This window comes from Cricetulus griseus, chromosome 3, assembly GCF_003668045.3.
Source record: "Cricetulus griseus strain 17A/GY chromosome 3, alternate assembly CriGri-PICRH-1.0, whole genome shotgun sequence".
Lineage (NCBI taxonomy): Eukaryota > Metazoa > Chordata > Mammalia > Rodentia > Cricetidae > Cricetulus > Cricetulus griseus.
The window spans coordinates 244,391,858-244,417,116 of NC_048596.1; the positions used below are offsets into that span (position 1 = coordinate 244,391,858).

Genomic DNA, 25,259 nt, shown 5'->3' on the forward strand with positions numbered 1-25,259 from the left:
GCAGCTTTGATGTTTCAGAGCTAACCTTTGGGATTTGTCATTTGTAGTCTACCTGGTACACTGGTAAACTAATTTCTTTTCAATTTGTTTTTGATCAAATAACACCTTTGCCAGGTGGTGGTGGCGCAGGCCTTTAATTCCAGTACTCGGAAGGCAGAGGCAGGTACATCTCTGAGTTCCAGGTCAGCCTGGTCTTATCTACAGTGAGTTCCAGGACAGCCAAGGCTACACGGAGAAACAGTTATGGAAAACAAAACAAAACCCAAAACAAAAGAAACCAAAAACCCCACTCAGGAAGGAGAGGCAGGTGGATCTCTGTGAGTTTGAGACCAACCTGGTCTAGAAGAGATAGTTCCAAAATCAGAGAAACCGTCTGGAAAAAACAAAACACCCCACCCCCAAGAAAACCAAAAAACCCAAACGCCTTCAGTGAAGTCATCTTTGTATATCACTAAAAGCCGTCATAAACCTCTTTACTTACCTGTTCTGCATTTTCTTCCTGGGCTATCTACCACCTGACATCCCGCACCTTCGTTTCCACAGCCAGAATCAATTTCCATGGAAATAGCTTTTAATCAGAGCTACCCTCAAAAACGTGCTCTTTACTCCGGACCAATTGTTTACCAGTGTGGGACTTGGAAGTCTACTTTTAACTAACAGATGACATTTAGTAGAACATTACCTTCCACTGCAGAGAAAAAAACACTAAGGATCCTATCGTTTACGAAAGTTTAGACAGGATAAACGTCCCAAATATACCTGGCCTTAGAGTGAAGTTGAAACTTTTCAAGCTCAGCACTCTGGAAGCAGCAGATAGACCTGCTTGGTATACAAAGTCGAGTCAGCACCCCAAAAACAAAAAACCAGAAACTCAACAGAAAAAGCAAGTACCGTTAGGCAAAGATCAAGGAAACGTTACTCAAAATCTAAACGGACTCTAGAATTTAAGAAAAAACCGTTTTTGAACGCCTGTGTTCCATGTGTACGCTGGGCTACAAATCAAATAATGCAAACTAGTCCTTAAAAGACCCTCATTAACTTTATCGGCTAACTTGTTTTCAAAACCTTACATGCGCCAGCTTCTTTTTGGACTGTATGAGTGGCTCTGAAAAGAGCCTTTGGGGGTGTATCTAAATCTGCTCACTTGGTCTTATGGTGGCTCTCGGTCTTCTTGGGCAGCAGCACAGCTTGGATGTTGGGCAGGACGCCGCCCTGCGCGATGGTCACGCGCCCCAGCAGCTTGTTAAGCTCCTCATCGTTGCGGATGGCCAGCTGCAGATGGCGCGGGATGATGCGGGTTTTCTTGTTGTCGCGGGCCGCGTTGCCAGCCAGCTCCAGGATCTCGGCCGTCAGGTACTCCAGCACGGCCGCCAGGTACACCGGGGCGCCGGCACCCACCCGCTCCGAGTAGTTGCCCTTACGGAGCAGGCGGTGCACACGGCCCACGGGGAACTGCAGGCCGGCCCGGGAGGAGCGGGTCTTGGCCTTGGCGCGAGCCTTGCCACCCTGCTTGCCTCGTCCAGACATACTGATGACCTAAAGCAACTGGAGGTTACAAAGGAAAACAGAGCCAACCCCCTTGGCTTTTATAGTCAAGCTACGGCGCGAAAAAGGAAATGCGTCATTGGTTAACATTCTGAGTTCATTTTAACCAATGGAAACGCGGTTTGGGAATTTTTGCATTCTTATTGGGTAAAAACAGACTCAGCCTTTTCTCTGAGTGACCACTAACAAGACACATAGCACTTTACTTTATTTGCATACAAAGCTCTAGATAAAGCATACACAACCATTCCCTTAGTTGGGCTTATCCGTGGGTGTTTGATTCGCCTGGTTCTTCGATATGCCTGAACCTGCCAAGTCCGCGCCCGCCCCGAAGAAGGGCTCCAAGAAGGCCGTGACCAAGGCCCAGAAGAAGGACGGCAAGAAGCGCAAGCGCAGCCGCAAGGAGAGCTACTCGGTGTACGTGTACAAGGTGCTGAAGCAGGTGCACCCCGACACCGGCATCTCCTCCAAGGCCATGGGCATCATGAACTCGTTCGTCAACGACATCTTCGAGCGCATCGCGGGCGAGGCTTCTCGCCTGGCTCATTACAACAAGCGCTCGACCATCACGTCCCGGGAGATCCAGACGGCCGTGCGCCTGCTGCTGCCCGGGGAGCTGGCCAAGCACGCGGTGTCCGAGGGCACCAAGGCCGTCACCAAGTACACCAGCGCCAAGTAAACTTTCCAAGCGACTGTTAACATCTAGCACCAAAGGCTCTTTTAAGAGCCACTAAGTTATCCATATTAGAGTTGCAACCTACGTTTCAGACTAATAACCCTTGAGCCGCTTTACACGGCGATCCCGGTGCCAGGTGTAGTGCATAAGTAAGGCTAACACAAAAGAAGGAATCCCCTAAATCAGTCGGGGCTGCCCAATTTTGTGTCCCCAGAAGTCACAGACTCAAGTAATGTGAGTTTTGGGTGAAAGGAAGTATTAGTGAGCTTTAAGCTGTGTTGTTTCCTGGTCTAATTTGTTATTTAGAAGTAGAGACCAGGGCTGAAAAATGTAAATTCGTCTGGTAGCGTGTTTGGTGTTCAGAAAAACCTGGGCTTAATCCCATCACTGCATAGACCAGGCCTGGTGGGTGGGACGACTATGTTAGTGTTCTGGAAATAGGATCAGGATTTCCAAGGTCATGTGATGCTGTGCTACAAATTCTGGCCAGGTTAGCCTATATGAGAGGGTCTCCTGATGAATCCAAGCTAGTTTCCAGAGAAAAACGAAGGGCGGTGGTGGTGTATGCCTTTAATCCCAGCATTGGGGAGGCAGAGGTAGGTAGATCTCAAGGCAGGTAGATAGAGTTCAAGGCCAGGCTGGTCTACAGAGTGAATTTCAGGCCAGCCAGGGCTACACAGCAAAACCCTGTCTCTGGAAAACAACCAAAAATGATTTAGTTACGGGAACATGTATACATTTTTGCCACTTGCTTTCTTAAACTTCAGGTACAGTTACTGAACATTCAGAATGAATTGCTTCCCGGTGGAAGTGTACTTAGAGGTGTCTTGGCTGGCTTTACAATCCAATAAAACAAAAGTAGAAGACTCATGGTTCCACAGAGACTAGGACCCCCTCACCCTAACCTCCCTACACACCTTTCTTTCTTTCTTTCTCTCTCTCTCTCTCTCTCTCTCTCTCTCTCTCTCTCTCTCTCCCTTTCTTTAACTGTAAATGAAGTTTCTGGTGAGATTTCCTAGAAAACTGAAAATTTCATACCCGGGATAGGAGGAAGGTCTTCATTGAAAGTTGCTAAACTAAAAGAAATTCTCATTTGGTTAAGGGTTTCACACCAAAGTCCCACATCCCTATAATTTCTCTGTCCTGCCCCAACATAAGATATTAATGAGAGTCTTTTATCTCTATCTTTAGGAATGGAATAGGAGGAAAATGAAATTTGTTCATTCTCCCAGAATTTTCTATTATTAATTCCTGTATTTACATCTGAAAGCATAAACCCAGTTTTTGTTACTCTAAATTGACTGCTCTAGAGAGCTACAGCATAAACATAGTTTTCATTTAGTTATTAAGTACATTTTTAACAAGGTAAAAATTAATTTTAATATGATCCATTATATAAAAATAGTTTCAATATGTAAAACATTTAAGTAGACCGTGTGTTAGTATCTGTATTTTTTGTTTTGTTTTGTTTTTTGTTTTTTGAGACAGGGTTTCTCTGTGTAACAGACTACCCCGTTGTCTTGTAACTTGATTTGTAGACCAGGTAGCCCTTGAACTCACTGAGGGATTAAAGGTTCAGGCAACCACTGCCCAGGTGTGTATTATACTTTTACAGCCCATCAAATTTATTCATCTGTATTTCAATTATCTTTTATTGTTTGACACAAAGTCTTACTGTGTATCCTGTGCTGGCCTTGGTGTTATGGAGATCAGCTTGTTTTTGCTGGGATTAAAGGTGCAAACCCAGTTTGAGTTCTTATCCAAGCAGATTTAGATTAGACTATGTACCTAAATAGTTCTAAGCATAATTAATATTAATCTGATAATTGAATCCATTAAGTGAAAACCAGCTAAAAACACAAAGCCAAGCCTTTTGGGAGGCAGGAGTCAGGTGGATCTTTGTGAGTTGAGAACCATCTTGGTCTACAAAAAGAGTTCCAGGACAGCCAGGGCTACATAGTGAGAACCTCTCTCAAACAAAACAAAATCAAACAACAAAAAACCATATATACCTAGTATTATTTGACATTCAAAGAGCAGAAGTGACCTTAAAATGTTAGTGAAGGACTCAAGATCCTTCTGAAATCAACTACTTTCCTAAGGGAGGGAGTTTGGTTAGTGAAATGGGTTTGAACATGAAAAATGATGTAGAGAAGGGCATTAAAAATGTCTGTTGTTCTTTAACAAATAAAGAATAAAAATGTCTTTCTCCGGTAAGCTACTCACAACCGGAAAGATTTTGAACAAAATGAATTTCAGTTGGCTCAGTAATTGTCAATTGTCCCACATTCTCCATTTCAGAACTACTGCCACTACCAGCTTTATTTTAATGTTAATTAAGGGAGATTAATATGATGCATAGGTATGTCAGAATACAGGTCTCAACCACTTTTTTTTTTCTTTGAGATAGGGTTTCTCTAGTCCTGGTTTTCCTAAAACTCACTCTGAAGACCCGGCTGACCTTGAACCCAAGAACTTCGACTGACTCTGCTTGCTGGGGTTCAAGGCATGCACCACCATCGCCTGGTGAGATTTTTTCTTTTGTAACATCTACTCTGAAGGCTGAAGCAAGGTTGCAAATTTTAGGGCGGCCTGGAAAGAAGGTATGCTTACCATGGAATACTCCTGGTCGGCAATTGACAAATCGTAAGCAAACTAAAATGGGTGAAATAAAGAGGCACAGTATACTTGTGATTTGAAATGGCTGTTAGTACCTTTACCACATCAAGTTAAGCATAATAAACCATGAGTTACTTGTTTGATTCATGAGTTACTTGTTTGATTCAACATAAATCTGAACACACTACAGCTGTCATCACCTTGACAACTTGGAGAATTTAGAAACTTGAATTAAACATTACTTGAGGGGGACCAGGTTATCAAACCTGCTTTACTGATTGCCATTCTGGTAGTTACTTTTAAAAAGCCTACCTTATTTATAAACGATAACAAAAAACCTTTCAAAAGTGAGACCTGCAGCTGGGTGCACATTAGTACTTACATCTTACAAACATTTAGGACTTAAAATTCCCACTTGGCCTGGCGGTGGTGGAGCAGGTCGTTAATCCCAGCACTCGGGACACATAGGCATGGTTTGAGTTTGAGACCAACCTGTTCTAGAAAGAGGTAACTTCAAGACAGCCTGCAAAGCCAGAAACTATTGAAAAAGCAAAACTTCTGCTTGTGTAAAGTGCTCTAAGTCCCCGAAAAACCCAGCGTCAATACTTCTGGGGCTGGAATTCCCAAGGAAGGTGGCTTAAGGATAAGAGTTTAGCTCTCATAAAGGCTGCAGAAGTTAAACGAGCATTGAGTCCCCTATCGCTCAAAACCGAAAGTTGGTTTAGCTCCTTTGTTGATTGTGTGGTGGCCCTAAAAAGGGCCTTTTGATAAGTATGGAAGCCTCTGGGCAAATTAGCCGCCGAAGCCATAGAGCGTGCGGCCCTGGCGCTTGAGCGCGTAGACCACGTCCATGGCGGTGACGGTCTTGCGCTTGGCGTGCTCCGTGTAGGTGACCGCGTCGCGGATCACGTTCTCCAGGAACACCTTCAGCACCCCACGGGTCTCCTCGTAGATGAGGCCGGAGATGCGCTTGACTCCGCCACGGCGGGCCAGGCGGCGGATGGCGGGCTTGGTGATGCCCTGGATGTTGTCCCGGAGGACTTTGCGATGGCGCTTAGCGCCGCCCTTGCCCAGGCCTTTCCCGCCCTTACCGCGGCCAGACATGACAGCAAGCAAGACTTAGCTGTTGAAGAACAGACAGCCTTTCGGGGAGAAGCAGTTCTCTCTTATAGGGAACCTGCGGACCGGAGTGAAAACAGGAAGCGCAAGGCGGAAGTGCCTGCGGCTGGAGGAAGGGTCCTCATCAGCGCAGGAATCAAGCGGCTTTTTTTTTTTTTTTTAAATCTATTTTACTTCATTTAAGAACAAAGTCTGTGTCCGACCCTTTAATGTAATTCCTGCCCCTTCTTTCTGCAGTTTAGGATATACGTGGAACGGGAGCAAAATTCCGCCATCTCCCCACATTTACGTTTTTCCTTTTAGCTAAAGCTTTGTATAGGGCGATGTTATTTAACTTGGAACACCTTTTAAGGAATCAAACAACAAAATAATGAGAAAAATCACTAATTGTGCCGCACAGCTAAAAATTCTATAAAATGTTTCAGCAAGGGAACTTTTAAACTGCTATCATTATTATTTTTCGCTCTTATTTTGAGCCAGTTTCATTAGAGTACCTGACATAATTGCTTGTGTAGACTAAGCTGGTCTCGAAATCCGAGATCTGCCTGGCTCTGCCTCACGAATGCTAGGAATGACTTTCAGCACAACACATGGTTTAATTATTTCAAAAATCTGACTTAAAAGTACAGAGAAGTGAAATGAAATTATATATATTTTCGATAACAGATTATAAATGTTGGAAGAATTCCAGTTAGAAGTTAAGAAAACCAGATTTTCGACTTTATAGTGTAACCCCGGCCCCCCACCATGTTCTATTTTTGGCTGTCCTGGAACTCTCTCTGTAAACCAGATTGGCCTTCAACTCTGATCCGCCTGCCTTTGCCTACAATGTGCTGGTATTAAAAAAGCGTGAGCCACCACTGCCTGAAGTTTACAAGTCTCCTTGTCAAGGACTAAATTTTACATGGGAGTGGGTGGCTTCACGAAAAAGCGCTCCATTTGCGGAGCTGGTTATAACCACTCACTGAACTCTCCCCGATATAGAAACTAAATACCTGACCATGTTGTGCCTTAGTGTCTAGGAATAGACTGCCCAAGTCAGTGGCAAGTATGTGTGGCCCACCCTATCTTGATTCCCGAGACATTACTACCGGCGTGCTATACCCCTTAAACATTTTCGATAGAGCACTGCCCTAAGAACTAGAAGACGACCGACTGTGGCATCTTACACCCGTTGTTCCGAATTTTACTTGAAAGTCGAGAAACATATAGCTACTAGACGTTTTAAGCGGTTCAAACTACATTACTTTGCCTAGTTCTGGAAAAGATGAATGGTGTTTGCTTTCCTACGTCTTTGTCCCATTACAATGACAATAATGCTAAGCCTCTTTTGTAGAAAACGTAGGTGGCCCTGAAAAGAGCCTTAGGTCTGCGTTAAACTAACCAAGGGAAATTATTTTCCCTTGGCCTTGTGGTGGCTCTCGGTCTTCTTGGGCAGCAGCACGGCCTGGATATTGGGCAGGACGCCGCCCTGCGCGATGGTCACGCGTCCCAGGAGCTTGTTGAGCTCCTCGTCGTTGCGGATGGCCAGCTGCAGATGGCGCGGGATGATGCGGGTTTTCTTGTTGTCGCGGGCCGCGTTGCCAGCCAGCTCCAGGATCTCGGCCGTCAGGTACTCCAGCACGGCCGCCAGGTACACCGGGGCGCCGGCGCCCACCCGCTCCGAGTAGTTGCCCTTGCGGAGCAGGCGGTGCACACGGCCCACGGGGAATTGCAGGCCGGCCCGGGAGGAGCGGGTCTTGGCCTTGGCGCGAGCCTTGCCGCCCTGCTTGCCGCGTCCAGACATGGTAAAGACCAAACACACTATTGTAACTTGGTAGATGGAAAGTACAAGAGCTTGACTTTATAGTTTTCGCTGGGCGCCAAAAAGAACCCGTGTGATTGGCTGGCTTCTTCTTGTCAGTTAGGCCAATGGGAAGAGTTGTGCCCAGGCGTATTTCGATTGGGCAAGACTTCAAATGACGTCACCGAAATAGTACTCAATCAAAAGTGTGCTTTTCTAAGCCTCATTTGAATAAATACTTTTAAAAGGGAAGGCACGACTGCCTTGCTGTTGTAGTTCTTCCTTCTGTGTCAGTATGCCTGAGCCTGCCAAGTCTGCGCCCGCCCCGAAGAAGGGCTCCAAGAAGGCCGTGACCAAGGCCCAGAAGAAGGACGGCAAGAAGCGCAAGCGCAGCCGCAAGGAGAGCTACTCGGTGTACGTGTACAAGGTACTGAAGCAGGTTCACCCCGACACCGGCATCTCCTCCAAGGCCATGGGCATCATGAACTCGTTCGTCAACGACATCTTCGAGCGCATCGCGGGCGAGGCTTCTCGCCTGGCGCATTACAACAAGCGCTCGACCATCACGTCCCGGGAGATCCAGACGGCCGTGCGCCTGCTGCTGCCCGGGGAGCTGGCCAAGCACGCGGTGTCCGAGGGCACCAAGGCCGTCACCAAGTACACCAGCTCCAAGTGAGCGCGTTGACCTCACTCTTGACCCAAAGGCTCTTTTCAGAGCCACCCACCTCTTCAGATAGGAGAGCTGTTCTAGTTTCCTGCCTGTTTTGATCCTTTAATGTCGACCCAGCCCTCGGGAGGCAGAGGCAGGCCTGGTCTGCAAGAACTAGTTCCAGGACAGCCTCCAAAGCCACAGAGAAACTGTCTCGAAAAACAAAACAAAAAAATAGAGTCGACTACCGGTTCAGCATTAAGTACTGGGATGCAAGGGTAGTAGCCACGCCGCATATAGGCAACTTGATTAGGTTGGGATAAAGTTGGGGCAGAGGAACCCGTTTTCCTTTTTTCTTTGTCCTCTCACCTTGGTGCTAGGTGCGTCCGTCTGTACCTTCAAACAGAACTGCTTTATTCTCAGATTACCCTTGTATTAACCATAAACTGGATACATGAGACTGAGGAGTTTTCAAGTAGGTGATGAGTTCCGTATCACGTTAAACTGCTCAGTGTTCAGCTGTAGAGACCCAAATGTCTGATCTGGGGTTCACTCAGGATATAGATTCTGATAGGTTTCTGCACCTCTACTTCTGTCTCTGCCGTCGCCGAGTATACAGCTTGTACTGTAAGCTCAGTACTCCTGCTTCTATCTTGTATTCTCAGTGTTCAGGTATCTAGGTGCGGGTTCTCCCAGTGCAACTAAGGCTGCAATTTCCCAGTGGCTCCGTGATCTCTGCCGGGACTCCAACCCTTGACACCACAAGGTGCCAAGCCTCAGCTTCCCTCACCTTTTCAACCCATTGCAACTAAGGCGGTATCTTCAATGGCCTCTTCTGACCTCTAAGTGCCCTTAGCAGTTCTTTGTGACGTTTTCATGCCTTCAAAATCAGCATGGCGTGGGGGCTTCAAATCTGCTCTTGTAGCCATATGGGCTGAGCTATGCCTCTTTGATAGTCTCTCTAAAAGACTTCATAGTAGTCACTGTTACAGTCTTTTCACTAGTATGTGTCTGGTGATAAAATGTCACTCATATTGTTTTACTTAACCCAACTTAATTTTTTTTTTTTACTAACACAAATCATTATCTCCATGTATTTATTTTTATTTTATTGTATTGTGTACGCATGCGTATGTTCATGCTGTACCTGTGGGTATATGTATGTATGTATACACATGTGTGTGGAGTCCAGAAGACAACCTTGAGTGACATTACTCAGCCAGTCCTATCTTTTTTTGTGGGAGGGTCTTACACTGTTCTGGAACTTGCCAAGTAGCCTAGGCTGTCTGGCCAATGAGGCCCGAGTTTACCTGTCTCCAGCTGCTCTCTCATCACCACCCTTACTCTCTTTACTTCATTTTTATTTTTTTAAACATGTGTTCATGGATTGAACTGAGGTTCACTGAACTATCACCCCAGTCTCATTTTATTTATTATTTCTGAGATAAAGCTGAGCCCCCCAAAGAGGGAACTAACCTCTTACATAACACCACATAGTTTAGTGGCAACATCCAGTCCTGAAAGATGCAACTGTTTTAGAATGTGTGCATTCTTCTACATTGGTGTGATTGTCCCTGTCCTTGTTTTTTTTTTTTTTTTTTTTTTTTTTTTTTTTTTTTTTTTTTTTACTTATTTATCCCCCCCCCCCCATCTCAATGGCAGTCCTGTAAAGAACTGCTGTGTCACTATGTGACAGAGGCTGATAGAATGAAATGCCCCAGGATTCAAAGTCTTTCCATGGTAGAGTAAGTCCTGTATTTTCTACCTCAGCTTTTACCATCTTAAGCCTTCCTGACTGTCACAGTGAAGGAGGTAGACACCAGAGTTCACTTTGTTCACATAACTCTGCTGAAGTCCTTCAGAAGATCTACCCTCCTAACTTGGATATCAAATTACTACTTTTCATCACGAGCAGTTTTCCTAGCTTATTGATATTCAGTCCTTTCTTCCCTGGATGAAAGTTTCACCCATTCTCTTCCTTTGTCAGAGAAGTCTCTACTTTTGCCCCTGTGGCCTCTACTCTCTGTTCGTTCTTTAGTTTCTTCCTTTCATTCCTTCTCATCCCTTTGCTCTGACCTGCTGTCTTTTCTTCAGGCTCCCACAGCACCCTAGAAGTGAGTGTCTCTGTCTTGTAATCCCCTTCCTGTCATGTAATCTAAGCCAGGTATGAAGTGAGGAGCACAGAACAGAATCAACAGAGATGAGTGTCACCTGTACCCACACTGGATGCTCAGAAGATCACAGGTGGTCATGGGTGAATGTAAGCACATTGCTGACTAGAACTGAGCCAGTTCTTTTGCTGTGAAAGAATGACAGTGTGGGGATATAACATTATTTAAACAATAAAACTGTATCAATGACATTAATTGTAGTTTTTTTTTCTTACTCTAGCCCCATGTTGGAATGCCAAAATATTGTTAGTTTTTTTTTTTTTTTATTCTTTGCTCTTATTCTTTGTTCTTTAGGTGTTTTGGCTCTTTGCTTTTTGGGGGCCCACCACCCAACTCCCAAATAAATACACACAAAGGCTTATTCTTAGTTATAAACACACAGCCTTGGCAAGAAAGTTTCTTGCCAACTTTCTTAAATTATCCCAACTACCTTTTGCCTCTGGGTTTTTTCCTTTTCTTATTTCTGTATATCTTACAGTCACTCTTACTCTGTGGCTGGGTAAGGTGGACCTTAATAATAATCTTCTCCTTGTAGAAACCTTGCTCCCTCCTTGCTCAGATTTCTCCTATTTATTGTCTCATCTGCCAGCCCATCCTGTCTTTTCTCCTGCCTAGCTATTGGCTGTTCAGTACTTTATTAGGCCATCAGGTGTTTTAGACAGGCAAAGAATCACAGCTTCACAGAGTTAAACAAATGCAGTATAAATAAAAGCAACACATCTTTGCATTGTTAAACAAATGTTCCACAGCATAAACAAAAGTAACACACCTTAAAATAATATTCTATAACAAGTAATGTTAAGAGTAAAACATGAAAGAAATCCATCCTTGGTCTTAATCACTGGCGGCATAGTAGCATATTTTATTTTTAAAAGATCCTTTACACTAGAAACTCCAATAGTCTCTATGTACAAAAGAGGAATCATGAAGGATAGGGATAAGGATGGTAGTGAATTAATTGCCCAATGCCACACAGTAAATAACTGTTGCGCAGCTTCTTTTCTGCTTTTCTCTGTGTGTGTGTGTTTTTTTGTTTTTTTGTTTTTTTTTTGTTAGAGACATGGTCTCATGTAGTCCAGGTTGGCCTCAAACATGCTAAATAGCTGAGGCTGGCTGTGAATCCTCTGCCTCCATCTCCCAAGTAGTGTTAAAGTCTCCACATTAGTTTCATGTCATGCCTAAATTTGAATTCAACAACCAAGATTTGTTTGTGGCCGGGGACCTGAGTTCAATTAAATATTTAATAACTTCTGCAGGCAGATTTACAAGAAGCCATCTCAGACACTTGGACACATTATTTTTGTGTCCTAGAATTAGAATTAGGTGGGGACACACTTTCTAGTTCCACTAAGTCAGCCTCACTTTTTGACCCAGCAATCCTTTTGAGGCACTAAAACAGCGACACCAGTGTCAGATGCTGTGGAAATAAGCCATTCTCTTTTTGGTCCCAGACTCCAGCGTTGAGGGAGGTGATGATGATGATGTATGTGATCTTAAGGTGATCTTTTCTATTTGTCCTTCAGTATTTCATTTAGAACATACAAACAATATAGCAAAATTAATACACATGCATTTGAAGTGTTTAACACATTAGAAATAAGGCTAGAAAATAAATGACAAACTGGAAAATATTTCTATTAAGCAAAATTGAAAAGGTCTATATTAATTTTTTGTTACAAATCTCTTCATAAACATTCCAAGGGCCTGGTGATGCATCTCAGTTGTAGAGTGCTTTCCTTGTTTAAACTAAGCTCTGGCTTTGATACCCTGCAACACAGAAACCAACTAAGGTGGTATAGATCAGTAATTCCAGAACCAGGAGATCAATGTCACATTTGATTACCTAATGTTTGAGGCTAGCCATGACTACATGAGATTTTGTCTTAAAAACAAAATACAAAAACAATTCTATGTAGTCAGAAAAGGTTGTAGGTCCTTATACCCCTAGCTCATATATTACTAAGTCAAAATGATAAAACATCTAGTTACTTTTGAGAAAATGGAGGCTTTTCAAGTATGGAAGACTTCTCAGCTGCCTTCTCTTGATTCTAGCCCGTTTCCTAGTCTTTTGTGTGATCTCACTTCATGACTGGGGATTACACAGACTTAAACACTTCCAAGGGAAGTACACTGAACATGATGGCCTGTTACTTCCTAAGGTAGCTTATGAGTGATGGTGACTTTTGTCACTCTCTCTGAGTCTTAATGCTTGCCTTTTTGAAACAAGTCACTACATTGTAAGCAACCTGGGTAGAACTTAAATGACCATCAATGGGCCACCAGACCACAGCCGTCTAGAATGTCTAACATCCTGTCAACAAAGCCAGTCCTTTCGTACTCCAACCTCAACACAGCTAATACTTCTGCTGGCGTCTGCATTGCAGCTTACTGAAGCTTAGAGAGATACCAGCTAGGGTTGTCTAGGGGAACCAGCTAGGCCATTCTTTCCTCGAACTCTGGCCCTCAGAATTGGAAGATAATAAATATTTTAAACAATGAAGTTCTAGCTTGATGCGCTACATGTCAGTAATATAAATACAAGGAATAAATAAGTTGTAATCATGCTGTAACATAATTAGGCAGATATGTTAGTAGTAACACATATACAGCAATAATAATAATGAACCCTACTGGTTAGTAACAAAAAGGCAGAAAAAAATATGATTTTTTCAACAAGATTGATTCCCTTATTTTGCCACTTCCTTATGCTTGACTAAAACTCCAAGGTCCAACCACAAAACACCAAGGTCCAGCAACCAAAAATTCATCTTTTGGCTACACTTGCTAACGTGCCCAATCAGGACTTACCAATTCACCCTGACACAGACTTCCCCCTTTTCTCCTTAAAATCCACTCCTGCAGAGACATTTGCTGCTGTCTTTGCCCCATCCAGAGGCAGCCCCACCCCGACCCTGTCTCCTCTCTGGGGTAATACATTTCCTTTGTGCTGAGAATTTGGTGTCTGGGTGCATTCTGTACCAACTCCGCGGCCCCTTCAGTAAGCATTATGTTAAGAAATGATAAATTGGTGATGAGAAAAGTGAAGAAGTGATGAGAGTTGACAGCTGGGTTAGTGACTGGCTTTGAGGAGAAGATTCCTTTGTCATGGTTTTGCAGGAGCTTGCTTTGTGATTGCTTACTCAATTATTTTGTAAACTCCTTAGCTTGTGTGATGTTTTAGAACCAAATCTTGAAAAGAAGCCTGCTGGGTGTTGTGGTGCTTGCCTTTAATCTCAGCACTCAGGAGGCAGAGGCAGGTGGATCTTTTTGAATTCAAGCTCAGGCTTGTCTACCACAGTGAGTTCCAGGATAGCTGGGGCTAAGTAGAAAGACCCTGTCAAATATAAAAACAAAAACCAAACAACAACAACAAATAACAAGCAAACAAACAAATATATGAAAGGCTTATTTTGTAAAGCAGGAGTTTTGTAAAGATAATGACATAGGTTTTTTTTTTTTTTTTTTTTTTTTTTTTGCTTTTTATTTGGTTTTTAGTGTTGTTGTTATTTTTTGAGACAGGGCTTCTCTGTGTAAGAGATGAGTTCTGTTTGTCCCAGAACTCACTTTGAGGACCAGGCTGGCCTTGAACCTCCAAGTGCTGGGATTAAAGGCATGCACCACCATTTCTGGCTTAGTGGCTATACTAACATAAATTTCAGTGTATTTTTAAAAAGTTTATGATTATTTACAAGTTTTGCAGTTAGCAGTTTTTTAAAACAATATTTTTATTTTTTGAAAAATTTATACATATGTACAATGTATCTTGATCCTACTACCCTATCTAAATCTCCCCAGAAACAACCCCTCCATACGTCTGTCTTCCATCTTCATGTTCTTCATGTCCCCATGTTTTGGGGTCATCCACTGGGGAATTGGCAACCTACTAGTGGTCACCCACATTCAAAGAAAGTGACTCTCCCTTCCCAGCTGTCAGTCATCAGCTAGGCTGCAACCTCTCCCTCTCCCACCAATGCTGGAACTTTTAACTGCCTCCATCTTGCACAGGTAAATCACCTTAGCCAGATGATGACATTTTACAGCAGCCCCTTCCCTCCCCTTCTTATCTGTTTCTTGTGTCTTTTTGGTTCTTCTAACAAGATGTTCCCTCAGCCTGGGGGAAGAGTAGTTAGTAATACTAAGGACTGACAGGTTGATAGCAAATGAAAACATAATTAGAGAATGGAATTTGTAAGGTTCTGGCCATTCTACTCACCAGATAGATCCAAAACACATGTGAAACTAAAGCATGTTTCCTTGTGTACAAAGTATGTAAGCAGTAGTAATTTCAGTCTGGTATGTTGGTTTTGGTGTGTGTGCACGCACACACTCTGACCTTTTATTTTTAGTGTTCACAGTATGCTGATTTCTGACCGAGGGACTGGTGTATACATACATAAGTATGAAACTGCCATAATGAAATTAAAGTAATAAAGTAAAGGGACTTCAGCTTCATCCAGCTCTCCGTTTCTTTTCCCATCCCCTTCTTTCTCTTCTCTATTCTCACCCTGATTTCTTGATTTTTCCTTCACTGGCGGGGAAGGATCTCAGCAGAACAAACTGCATTAAATTGATCAAGCCAGGCACTTTGCTCACACCCAAGCAACAATGAGCACCAATTCAATGGTTAAACCTAAACAGTTTAGTAAGACTTAATATGCTGGAACCAAGACGCCAACCTAGGCAGGTTAGACTTGAGTTCATAGCTATATATAAATCTTTAGATAGACTGAAATTCACAACTACTTATGAATCTTTTTTCGAATAAAAGACCAGAGTCGACGAGGATGGGATTCGAACCCACGCGTGCAGAGCACAATGGATTAGCAGTCCATCGCCTTAACCACTCGGCCACCTCGTCAGAACATGCCATTGATCCCACGTGGCTCAGCCAGAGTTTTCCAGCTCCTGGCTACATTGTGGTGCTAGGGAGGGGGCATTGGGGGCAGCCGGGGACACATGGCTTGTCCCCAGAGGAACGAGCTAGAAATAAAGAAAATGAGAGGGGCGAAAAGCCCCAACAAAAGGAGCCGGGATGTGTGTTCTTTCGCAGCGTTCAGAAAAGCCGTCTCCTGAGCAAGAACACCCGGAAGGAGCATCCTGGGTGGTCCCTCTGAGGATGTTGACTGGCAGTGCAGGAGAGGGAGGTGGGCGCGGCAAAGGTGGGCGTGACCGCGGGCCGGGCCGACCAGCCGACCCGGCTACCCCGGACCCGTGCGGGATCCCACCCCGAGCGTCTGCTGCCGACCTCTGGGAGCTTGTTCCTAGGGACGTGGTCGATGGTCAGAATAGACCTGTGCTCAGGATCCATCCGCTCTGTGGCCTTCGGCGCTGGAGAGACCCTGATTTCTGGCTTGCCTAATCGGCATTTGATTTTCCAAGGGACGCGGTGCTTGAAAAAGTACGCGTAAACACACGGCACACACGCATGCGCGCGCATGAAGCCAGGGACAGGCAGAAGGAGGGAGAGGAAGGAAGGGAGAGGGAGAAGGGAGGGAGAGGAAAGGAGGGGAGAGAGGAAAGGAGGGGGAGGGCGGTGGGCTCCCGGAGCTACAAGATGATTCCGGAAAGAGGTGAAAATTACTATTTTACCTGGTTTTGTTTTAGGAAATGAATAATGAATAAAACACATAAACACGGATAGGTATTACTGACTAATCATAAATACCCACCTGAAAGTGAGTTAAAAGCAAATATTTTTGTTGTTGTTTTGCTTTGCTTTTTGTTTTGTTGAGCGAGGATGTAGCCTAGGCTGGATTCAAACTCGTGGCAGCCCTCCTGTTTTATGCTTTCCAGTGCTGGAATTACAAGCATGAGCTACAATTCCCTGCTTGAAAAGTATCTTTCCTTCCTTCCTTCCTTCCTTCCTTCCTTCCTTCCTTCCTTCCTTCCTTCCTTCCTGTCTCCCCTCCCCTCCCTCTCCTTTTCTTTCAAGATTTATTCTTATTTTCGTGTATGTGTGTGTCAATGTGGGGGTATATATACATGGGTATTTGGATATCTGAGGCGGCAAAAATAGGGGCGTGGGATCCTCTGGAGCTGCTGGGAACTACACTCAGGTCCCCTGGAAAAGCAAGAAGGCTCTTAAATGCCGAACCATCTCTCGGGCCTTGGAAAGCAACTTCTCTAAGAAAGAGAATGGAAATTTCAGAGGAAAGCACAGAACAAAGATAAACAGGCAGTTACGTCCACCGGTCAGATGAAGAATGAGTGATGATGAGGCAAGTTAGTAGCTAGCTGGTTACCTCCATCCTTCACGTGAAAAGGAAGCAGTCAGGAAGATTCCTCACTGGGTCCAGGCAAATTAGTCACCTGAACATGAGAGGAGGGAGGAACAGGTTGCCTAACTGTGTTCAGTCACGATTCTTTTCCTTAAGGGTGCACTGACATCTTTGTGTTTGTTTTGTGGATTCAGGAGATACAAAGAGTAATTATTTTCGTTTTTCTCAAAGTCTTTATGTTATGGTTTTGTAACATGACCTGCTCCGTCCAAGCAGTCTCACCTCAGCTCTGCAGCTTCCTACCACCCTGCTCTCTGTGCCCACTCTTGTTCTGGTTTTTGTACCAAGAAGAATCTATACTTCACTGTCTTCCAACAAGTAATTTTCTTCATGGAGTACGCCTGATTTTTTTTTTTCTCTTTAACTTAGCTGAATCCTTTACTTCTCAGTTTAAAGCATTGATTTAAAAATTCTGATCAAAGCTAATCACGTTTTAAAGATTCACTTGCTTCAAAATATGTGTAAGCAAAATAGTAGTCTTATTTTCCTTTAGTAGTGGCAAAGATTTTTCACTATTTGGTGTTAAAATAATTTATGAATTTATAGACAGGATCTTTCTGGCCTGCAACTTGTGATCCTCTTGCCTCAGCCAGCCCTGGGCTGGGTTACAGGCATGTACCACAGCCACTTGCTCCCATTCCTTTGTGTGTTCATGTGTGTAAGTATGCACTTCTGTTTATATGCATGAGGAGATCAGAGGACAACTCCAGTGTTGCTTCTTGGAAAGAGTCCACGTTCCTTTTAGAGACAGGGTCTCTCACTGGGACCTGGAACTTACCAAGTCAGCTAGGCTGCCTGAGACCCTCAGGGTCCATTTGTCTCTGCCTCCCCAGCACTGGAATTGCAAGCACATATGACATGCTTGACAAAAAACAAAGCAAAGCAAAGCGAGGGCTGATGGGGAATGTATTGTGTATGTTTATCTTATTGATTGTTAAATAAAATACTGTTTGGCCAATGAGACAGCAAGTTAGATGGGACTAGGAGTCAAAGAGGATTCTGGGAAATATAGTAGAGAAGTGGTGATCCAGGCAGGAAATGACATAGCAAGGAGACTCATATTTAAGCGAAGGAGAAACAGGAAGGGTCCTTTTTTCCCCTTGCTCCTCCAGCAGCACAATGTGATCCACATGCAAGGAGGGACGCCAATAAGGCATCCGATAAGTCTTATAAAATATGTAGATTTATGATAGTTAAGTCTGAGCTAACAGATGAGGAATCCTAGTCATTGGCCAAGCAGCTTTGAACCTAATACAAGTTTCTATGTATTCATTTGGGCCTAACTCGGTTGTGCAGCTGGCGTAAAGTGCACATGTGGCTGTGGGGCTCAGGCGGCTTTTGGCAGAAAGATTTATGGTAAACAGAGGGCTCCTGGGTTCTCCTTGGGTCCTGATGCTTAAGGGAAACACTTTACTAACTAGACCATCTCACCAGCTGCCTCCACCACAATTTTTGTTGCGCTTGTTAGTTGAGCTGCTTTCTGCCTTTTCTTCCACGGTATTCCCTGGACGAGATGCAGCTGTGATACAGCTGTAGCTGTTGGGGCTGGACTCCCCAAGACCAGTGGATCTTTGCAGGTTTTTTTTGTTTGTTTGTTTTTTTATCGTTTCCATGTGCTATAAAGAGAAGCTCTCTGATGAGGGGTGTTAGCTACACTTACCTGTGGGTACACGGATAAGATTTCTAATGTAGGGAGGAATGATGCTGGTTTAGCAAAGTGGTAATAGTATATTCTTTTCTAAGGTCGACGACCTCAGTATTCCTTGGGAAACTGGCTAAGTATGTAGCACCAGGCATGATTTTCTCCTGTTGAGTGGGGCTTAAGTCCGATTAGATAGCTGTTGGTTGCCACTTACTTGTGGCACCTTACTGCACCTTTATGCATGTTCTAGCTAGTTTTATTTTTATGTCAATTTGACACAAAATAGAGTCATCTGAAAGGAGGGAACATCAATTAAGAAAATGCCTCCATAAGATCCAGCTGTAGGGCATTTTCTTAATTAGTGATTGATGGGGGAGGAGTCAGCCCATTGTGGACGGGGTCACCCCTGGGCTGGTGGTTCTGGGTTCTGTAAGAGCATAGGCTGAGTAAGTCATTATGAGCAAGTCAGTAAGCAGCACTCCTTTGTGGTCCCTAACAGCCCCTACCTCCATGCTCCTGCACTGCTTGAGTTCCTGACCTCACAATTTTGATGATGGTGACTGTTATACAGAACTGTGCATGAAATAAACCCTTTCCCCCATGAGTTGCTTTAGATCACCACAGCAACAGTAACCCTAACTAAGACACCATTTACGTGGATACTGATGGTGGTCACTTCTCAAGAGGAAGGACAGATCGTACACTTTCCAGAGAAGAGGAAGGGCCAACCAGCTGACAAAAGTAGATGTCAGCAGCTCAGTTTAACTATGTCTTAGGTTAGAGTTCCTTGGTCTGTTTTCCTGTTCCTATGTAACCTAGTATTTTCTAAATAAGGTTCTTAGGAAGTTCATCCTATTCGTATTTTGACTAAAAACTTGTTTATATTTTTCTCCTTATCAGCAATTGCAGAATCTTACATGTGTATAAATTCTAAAATAGACTTCTTTTCCCTTACACCTCACAATGCCTCTGATCTATGGTAATGGCAAAGCCTTCCCTATACAGGGCAGGCTTGGGATTGGCAAAGCTGTCCTCCGGTTTGTGTAGGAATATTGACAATGTAACAGATTTGAGTATTTACAAATGATTGACCAGAATGTGCAAAACTAGCAACTATTGCAGGTTTTCTTCCTTCATGTTTTTAGCTGGAAACTACTTACAGAGACCTCTTATTTCCTACAGAGTCTAGCTAACCCCTCCTCCTGCACTGTACATTAAAAATATACTGAAGTTTCTGGTTGCTGTGTAGTTGGTGCCACTCAATCAGAATGCTTACAGCCCACCTGTGGTGGCCCATGTTCGACTCAGTTTCCATCTGGAGTCTATTCTGACTTATAAGTCATTTGAGTTCACGCCTGCTTGTTTCAGTCTCCTTGAGAGCTATGAGAAAGTTCTCATAAACCCAAGAGAAAGAAGGCATTATCTCTTTTTTCATTAATTTTTCATATTAACTTATTTTTTACATTCCAATCCCAGTCCTCTCTCCCTCCTCTCCTCACTCTCCCCTCACTCCCCCTCCCCCACCTCCCATCTGCTCCTTGGAGAGGGTAAAGCCCCTGCTAGGAAGTCTACTAAGTTTGTACCATCATCTCGTTGAGGCAGGACCAAGGCATCTCTCCACCCCCCCCCCCAATACCCCTGTGTCTAGGCTGAGCAAGGTATCTCTCCATATAGAATGGGCTCCTTGTGCATTAGTGTTAGATCTTGGACCCACTGCCAATGGCCTCATATATTGTCCCAGTCTCACCATTGTCATCTATATTAAAGGAGTCTAGTTCAGTCTTATGTAGGTTCCCCGTTTGTCAGACCTGAGTCAGTGATCTCTCCATAGCTTGGGTCAGCTGATACTGTGGGTTTCCTCCTTTGTTCTTTTTGTTTGTTTTTGTTTTTTGTTTTTTTGTTTTTCGAAACAGGGTTTCTCTGTGTAGTTTTGGAGCCTATCCTGGCACTCGCTCTGGAGACCAGGCTAGCCTTGAACTCACAGAGATCCTCCTGCCTCTGCCTCCAAGTGCTGGGATTAAAGGCGTGCACCACCAACGCCCAGCACCTCCTTTGTTCTTGACTCCTTTGTTCATATTATCTCACCTCCCTCAAGGAAGGCATTATCTTAAGATGCAGGCTGGTGATGGCCAGTCGAAAGACACAGAGAGATAGGGAATGAAGCTGTTTGCTACTGGTCAGATAGATAGCCAGCCTGCCTGCTCTGATTCAGGGACAGAGCAGGGGGTTGGTTTACTGACTCTGTTCCTCTTTGTTCTGTTTTGTTTGTACAAAAGCAGGTTCTAAATTAAACTCGGGCTGTTTGGTGTGCTGTTTGGCACTGACTGGACAGTCCTCGCAACTCTGTCTTATTGTTTTTGTCTTAATGCCTCTGTTTCAGGAATCCCAGTTGACTCGTTGGAGCAGGCTCCAAAATCAACCTAATACCAACTTTTCTGTATGTGTATCTGTGTGTCTGTCCGTCATTCCATTGATGTCCCCAGTCAGGTTTCCAGGACCAAGCTGTGCAGGAGGTGACAGAAGAGGGTGTCAGATAACCTGGAACTGGAGCTACAGATATTTGTGAGGTACCGTGTGGGAGCTGGGGTCAAACTCAGGTCCTCTGCAAAAGCCACTGAACCACATCTCCAGTCCCTGTTATTAAACCTTAATAGAATATATGGTTTACAGGCACACCAATCCTGAGCCTGTGCGTTCCCCTAGACACTCCCCTTATGCTGTCTTATAAGATCTCTGCCCCGTGGTTTCTTGGGGTCTTTCCCCAGCCATCCGCCATGGTGGATGGATGAAAGGCCTGAGCTAATGGGGTTAGCTCATTAAACAACTGCAATAAAAGACTCATTGCTTTTGCATCGGAAAAAAAAATATGGTTTACAACCATAGGTTGATTTTCATTTTTGTTTCTTTTTATTATTTATATTTATCATTTATTTTTATATATTTTAAATATATTTCTTGAGAAGAGATCTTGCTAGGTACCTCAGGCTGCCTCAAACTTGTGACCTGTTTATCTTAGCCTCCAAGTGATACAAGTGTATTACCAAGTCCATCTGTTTTGAAATATAAATACATTGTAGGGTGGTTAACATGAATCATTAATGTGTGCATTATCTCTTATACTTCACATTTTTTTTCTTGTGGTATGAACACTTAAGATCTACTCAGCAATTGTCAAAGATATAGTACATTGTGGGGGCTGGAACAATGACTTAGTGATTAAGTATGTTTTGCTCTTGCGGAATACCCACATTTAGTTTCCAGTAACAGGTTGAATCCATGTGAATAATGAATGCTTTTGTGACTAGACTTAGGAATGCAAGCATCTCTAACATCCTCATTTCATTTCCTTTGGATGTATATCTAGTGGTGGGATTGTTGAATCATAAAGAAGAAAACTACACTTATCTTAAATGCAGTCAGTGACTCTTAGAACAGTACATATGTACAAAACCACACCCAAATGTTTACAGTAAGCAACAAGCCCTTCCATACTCCTCTCCTGTCATGTCCTCAACAGAGCAGGGAGATTCCCTATTTTGAAAGACCCTAGCCTGGCTCTTCCCACCTTCTACAAGTCTGTCATGCTATTTCTGTCAATAGGAACACTGACCAGCATGATTCCTACATCTCTCAGATCTTCAACACAGCCACCAAAATAAATTTAAGCCAGGCAAAGTGGCATATACCTCTGATCCCAGCAGTTGGAAAGTTTGAGGCAGAAAGATCAAGAGTTCAAGGCCAGTGTGGAGCCATTAGCTCATAGGGAGTGAGTGGCACTATTAGGAGGGTTGGTCTTGTTGGTGGAGGTACATCACTAGGTGGAGGGCTTTGAGATCCCAAATGCTCAAGCTAGGTCTAGTGTGACATTAACTTCTTGCTGCCTACAGATCCAGATGTAGAACTCTCAGCTCTTTCTCTAGCACTATGTCTGCCTGCATGCTGCCATGCTTCCCACCATGAAGCTAATGAACTAAACCCCTGAACAGTAAGCCAGTCCCAAGTAAATGTTTTCCTTTATAAGAATTGCTAGCCGGGCATTGGTGGTGCACACCTTTAATCCCAACACTCGGGAGGCAGAGGCAGGCAGATCTCTGTGAGTTCGAGGCCAGCCTGGTCTCCAGAGCGAGTGCCAGGATAGGCTCCAAAGAGAGAAACCCTGTCTCAAAAAACCAAAAAAAAAAAAAAAAAAAAAAGAAAGAAAAGAGAAAAAAGAATTGCTCTGGTCATGGTATTTCTTCACAGCAGTAGAACCCTGACTAAAACAGTCAGCCTCTGCCTTAAAGCAAGTTGAGTACAATTTGTGTTACATGAGACAGTATCTCAAAAATAAAAAGGCCAAAAAGCTTCAATAACCAAAATGTTTTTATTTTTAGTTATGTGTAAGTGTCTGTGCACATGAGTACAGGTGCTTGAGATGTCCAGAGGTTCTAGATCCCCCGGCCCCAGAGTTTTAGGCAGTTGTGAACCACTTGATGTACTGGGAGTCAAGCCTGGGGCCTTTGCAAGAGCACCAGGTGCTCTTTATTGTTGACCTATCTCTTCAGTTTCCTCATAATTTTTAAAAAACACACAAAAAAAACTCAGAAAGGTAAAGGGAAATACTTATTAAACTTCTGTTAATATAGTTTTTCTCAAATGTAATAATTCTTAACAAATCTAATTCAAGATTTTACTATACACCATATTTTATTAAACTGCATGAGAATTATTTACTCCATATCAATATATTTGAGCTTATTTATCATTTTACAAATACCATACCAAAGTCTTTTAAATTTTTTAAATTACATTTATTAGTGGGAGTAGGGCATGCATGTGCCATGGCACACACGTAGATGGCAGGAGACAGCTTAAGAGAATCAGTTTATGTCTTTAACCATGTGGTACCCAGGGATCAAGCTCAGATTGCCAGGCTTGGGGGTAAGTGCCTTTTCCTCCTGAGATACTCCATCAGTCCTAAATGCCATAAAATTCTGTAGTAAGTGTGGAATTGTGGATATGCTTTCAGTTGTGTTTTTCTCTTTGTTTTGGTTTTGGAGGTTGAGCCTGGGCCTTGTCCTTAGAGGAAATCACTCTGAAACTGAGTTACTCCCCCAGCCTCTGAATATTTTTGAGTGCCTAACAGATGCATACCTTGTTTGGTGTTTACATAATGTACTTGGAATGATGCATACAAGTTTCAAAATTGTATTTCTTCAGTGAACACCTGTATCTGAAGGATTAGTTCTTAGAAATGAGGTTCTGAAGTCAAAGGGATTCACTTCAGTAATTTGAACAGATGCCCACACATCGTCTGCTGATCTTCACCTCCTGAAGTTCAGTGGAGAGAGACTCCACCTCTCTATGCAGAGTTCACACTGAATGACCTCCATCTCTCTATGCAGAGTTAACAAATGTTGAAGTATGATGTGATACAAACAAGATGATACCTGGGTCCCTCTAGCTCCCCAGGATCTTTGTGTCAGACATCGGCTGCTCACCACCAGCTGTACTGTGTGAGACAATCTTTACCTGCTTAAGCTTCTCTTACTTGATTGAAAAAGTATATACAAGGCCTAGAAAATGCAAACAGCCCTTTTAAACCTGCTTTTCTGAAGAGATCAAAGCAAGCAACATGGCTTCTCAAATCTTACTGAGCATGCCAACATTCAGCCAGATGTCCATCCCTGTGAATCAGGATAAATGGGCTAAGAATTGCATAACCAAGGGTAAGAAATTGCTGCAAATGCATTGTTAAGGAGTCATTCTTCAAAGAGAAGGATAAATATAAAGAAACAGCACAATCAGCCAAATAGAAGAAAAGAAAACAGAGCATCAGCAGGAGGACACTCTGAGCAGCTCTCAGCTCAGGGGGAGTTCTGTAGAGAAGCTTGGAGTTCTGAAGGTAGAGGACATGCTGGTGATGCTTGTGGAGAAGAAGTACCATGTAGCCACTGGCCCCTCCCATGGCACCCTGAAACACTGCATCTCTCAGGACCATGAGGGCAAGAAACATGTTGTTTACTTTCTGACTTTCTTTTTTGATATAACAATATTTATTATTTTTACTCTGTTGTAAAATGTTTGTACCTCTGTTTCTGATGGAATAGAGGAGATTCATGCTGATCAAGGAATTGAGAATCCAAAAGAAGAGCAGTGAGAGAAGCACACATTCTACAGACCTCAGTCTTAGCCTCCCCCACCAGGAGGTTCTGGGGCTCATGATGATGGCTTGGACCACTGTGAGGAGACTGCTGGTGCAGATGGAGAGGCCCCGAGCCACCCTTTCCAGGTAAACAATGATGTGACAGCCAACATCACCTAGGAAGTGTCTCAAACCTAAAGCTGTAATTGGCGTTTGCACACCCTTGGAAAAAAGCATTGTAATATTTGTAAAAGCCAGGTGGATGAGAATAAGGTGTATAGATTTCTCCCCAGAACCCATAAAAGTGCAAATGTAATTCACAAAAACGGAAACATTTGCCACAGTGCCAAGTCCAGTTAGAAGAAGGAAAATTGTCATTTCACTAATACTCAAAACCATTTCTAACTTCATAGGCCGAAAATTTGGTATCTTCCAAATAGAGTTTGAGGAAATGATATGTATCTATAACATACATTTTATGTCACAGTGTCTTTCTGGTATGTAAAAGACAGCCTTGGCATGTGCAATAGAACAGGTTTTCTTTTTTACTGTAAGGAATTCCAGTTTTTTTCTTGTCGTTGCTGTGGGCCATGTGGAGCTTCTGGCAGGAGATAAAAAAAAAGTTGAAATTACAAAACAGATTTATTTCCCCG

At 43.5% G+C, this 25,259-nt stretch overlaps 6 protein-coding genes and 1 non-coding gene across 7 annotated transcripts; 2 read left to right on the top strand and 5 right to left on the bottom strand.

The window, feature by feature from the left end:
* Positions 1 to 1,095: 1,095 nt before the first annotated feature.
* Positions 1,096 to 1,569, bottom strand: LOC100768185 (histone H2A type 1-H). The gene has a single exon (XM_035442877.1). It carries the CDS (start codon positions 1,525 to 1,527, stop codon positions 1,141 to 1,143), a length of 387 nt encoding a protein of 128 aa, XP_035298768.1. The 5' UTR covers positions 1,528 to 1,569; the 3' UTR covers positions 1,096 to 1,140.
* A 224-nt stretch (positions 1,570 to 1,793) lies between these two features.
* Positions 1,794 to 2,284, top strand: LOC100768462 (histone H2B type 1-K). The gene has a single exon (XM_027409535.2). It carries the CDS (start codon positions 1,844 to 1,846, stop codon positions 2,222 to 2,224), a length of 381 nt encoding a protein of 126 aa, XP_027265336.1. The 5' UTR covers positions 1,794 to 1,843; the 3' UTR covers positions 2,225 to 2,284.
* A 3,332-nt stretch (positions 2,285 to 5,616) lies between these two features.
* On the bottom strand, positions 5,617 to 5,998 carry LOC100768756 (histone H4). The gene has a single exon (XM_027409545.2). The coding sequence runs from the start codon at positions 5,942 to 5,944 to the stop codon at positions 5,633 to 5,635; it is 312 nt and encodes a 103-aa protein (XP_027265346.1). The 5' UTR covers positions 5,945 to 5,998; the 3' UTR covers positions 5,617 to 5,632.
* Positions 5,999 to 7,306: 1,308 nt separating this feature from the next.
* On the bottom strand, positions 7,307 to 7,782 carry LOC100769039 (histone H2A type 1-B). The gene has a single exon (XM_027409549.2). The coding sequence runs from the start codon at positions 7,743 to 7,745 to the stop codon at positions 7,353 to 7,355; it is 393 nt and encodes a 130-aa protein (XP_027265350.1). The 5' UTR covers positions 7,746 to 7,782; the 3' UTR covers positions 7,307 to 7,352.
* Positions 7,783 to 8,002: 220 nt separating this feature from the next.
* On the top strand, positions 8,003 to 8,437 carry LOC100769330 (histone H2B type 1-C/E/F/G/I). The gene has a single exon (XM_027409531.2). The coding sequence runs from the start codon at positions 8,038 to 8,040 to the stop codon at positions 8,416 to 8,418; it is 381 nt and encodes a 126-aa protein (XP_027265332.1). The 5' UTR covers positions 8,003 to 8,037; the 3' UTR covers positions 8,419 to 8,437.
* Positions 8,438 to 15,338: 6,901 nt separating this feature from the next.
* Positions 15,339 to 15,420, bottom strand: Trnas-gcu. Its single transcript has one exon. It is a non-coding gene; the product is annotated as a tRNA-Ser (tRNA).
* An 8,691-nt stretch (positions 15,421 to 24,111) lies between these two features.
* On the bottom strand, positions 24,112 to 25,017 carry LOC100769618 (putative vomeronasal receptor-like protein 4). The gene has a single exon (XM_027409491.2). It carries the CDS (start codon positions 25,015 to 25,017, stop codon positions 24,112 to 24,114), a length of 906 nt encoding a protein of 301 aa, XP_027265292.1.
* Between the last annotated feature and the right edge of the window lie 242 nt (positions 25,018 to 25,259).

What these genes read in the sequence shown, in the direction of transcription:
- LOC100768185 (XM_035442877.1), bottom strand. Translation starts at nt 1,527, where the DNA reads ATGTCTGGACGAGGCAAGCAGGGTGGCAAGGCTCGCGCCAAGGCCAAG.
- LOC100768462 (XM_027409535.2), top strand. Translation starts at nt 1,844, where the DNA reads ATGCCTGAACCTGCCAAGTCCGCGCCCGCCCCGAAGAAGGGCTCCAAG.
- LOC100769330 (XM_027409531.2), top strand. Translation starts at nt 8,038, where the DNA reads ATGCCTGAGCCTGCCAAGTCTGCGCCCGCCCCGAAGAAGGGCTCCAAG.
- LOC100769039 (XM_027409549.2), bottom strand. Translation starts at nt 7,745, where the DNA reads ATGTCTGGACGCGGCAAGCAGGGCGGCAAGGCTCGCGCCAAGGCCAAG.
- LOC100768756 (XM_027409545.2), bottom strand. Translation starts at nt 5,944, where the DNA reads ATGTCTGGCCGCGGTAAGGGCGGGAAAGGCCTGGGCAAGGGCGGCGCT.
- LOC100769618 (XM_027409491.2), bottom strand. Translation starts at nt 25,017, where the DNA reads ATGAAGTTAGAAATGGTTTTGAGTATTAGTGAAATGACAATTTTCCTT.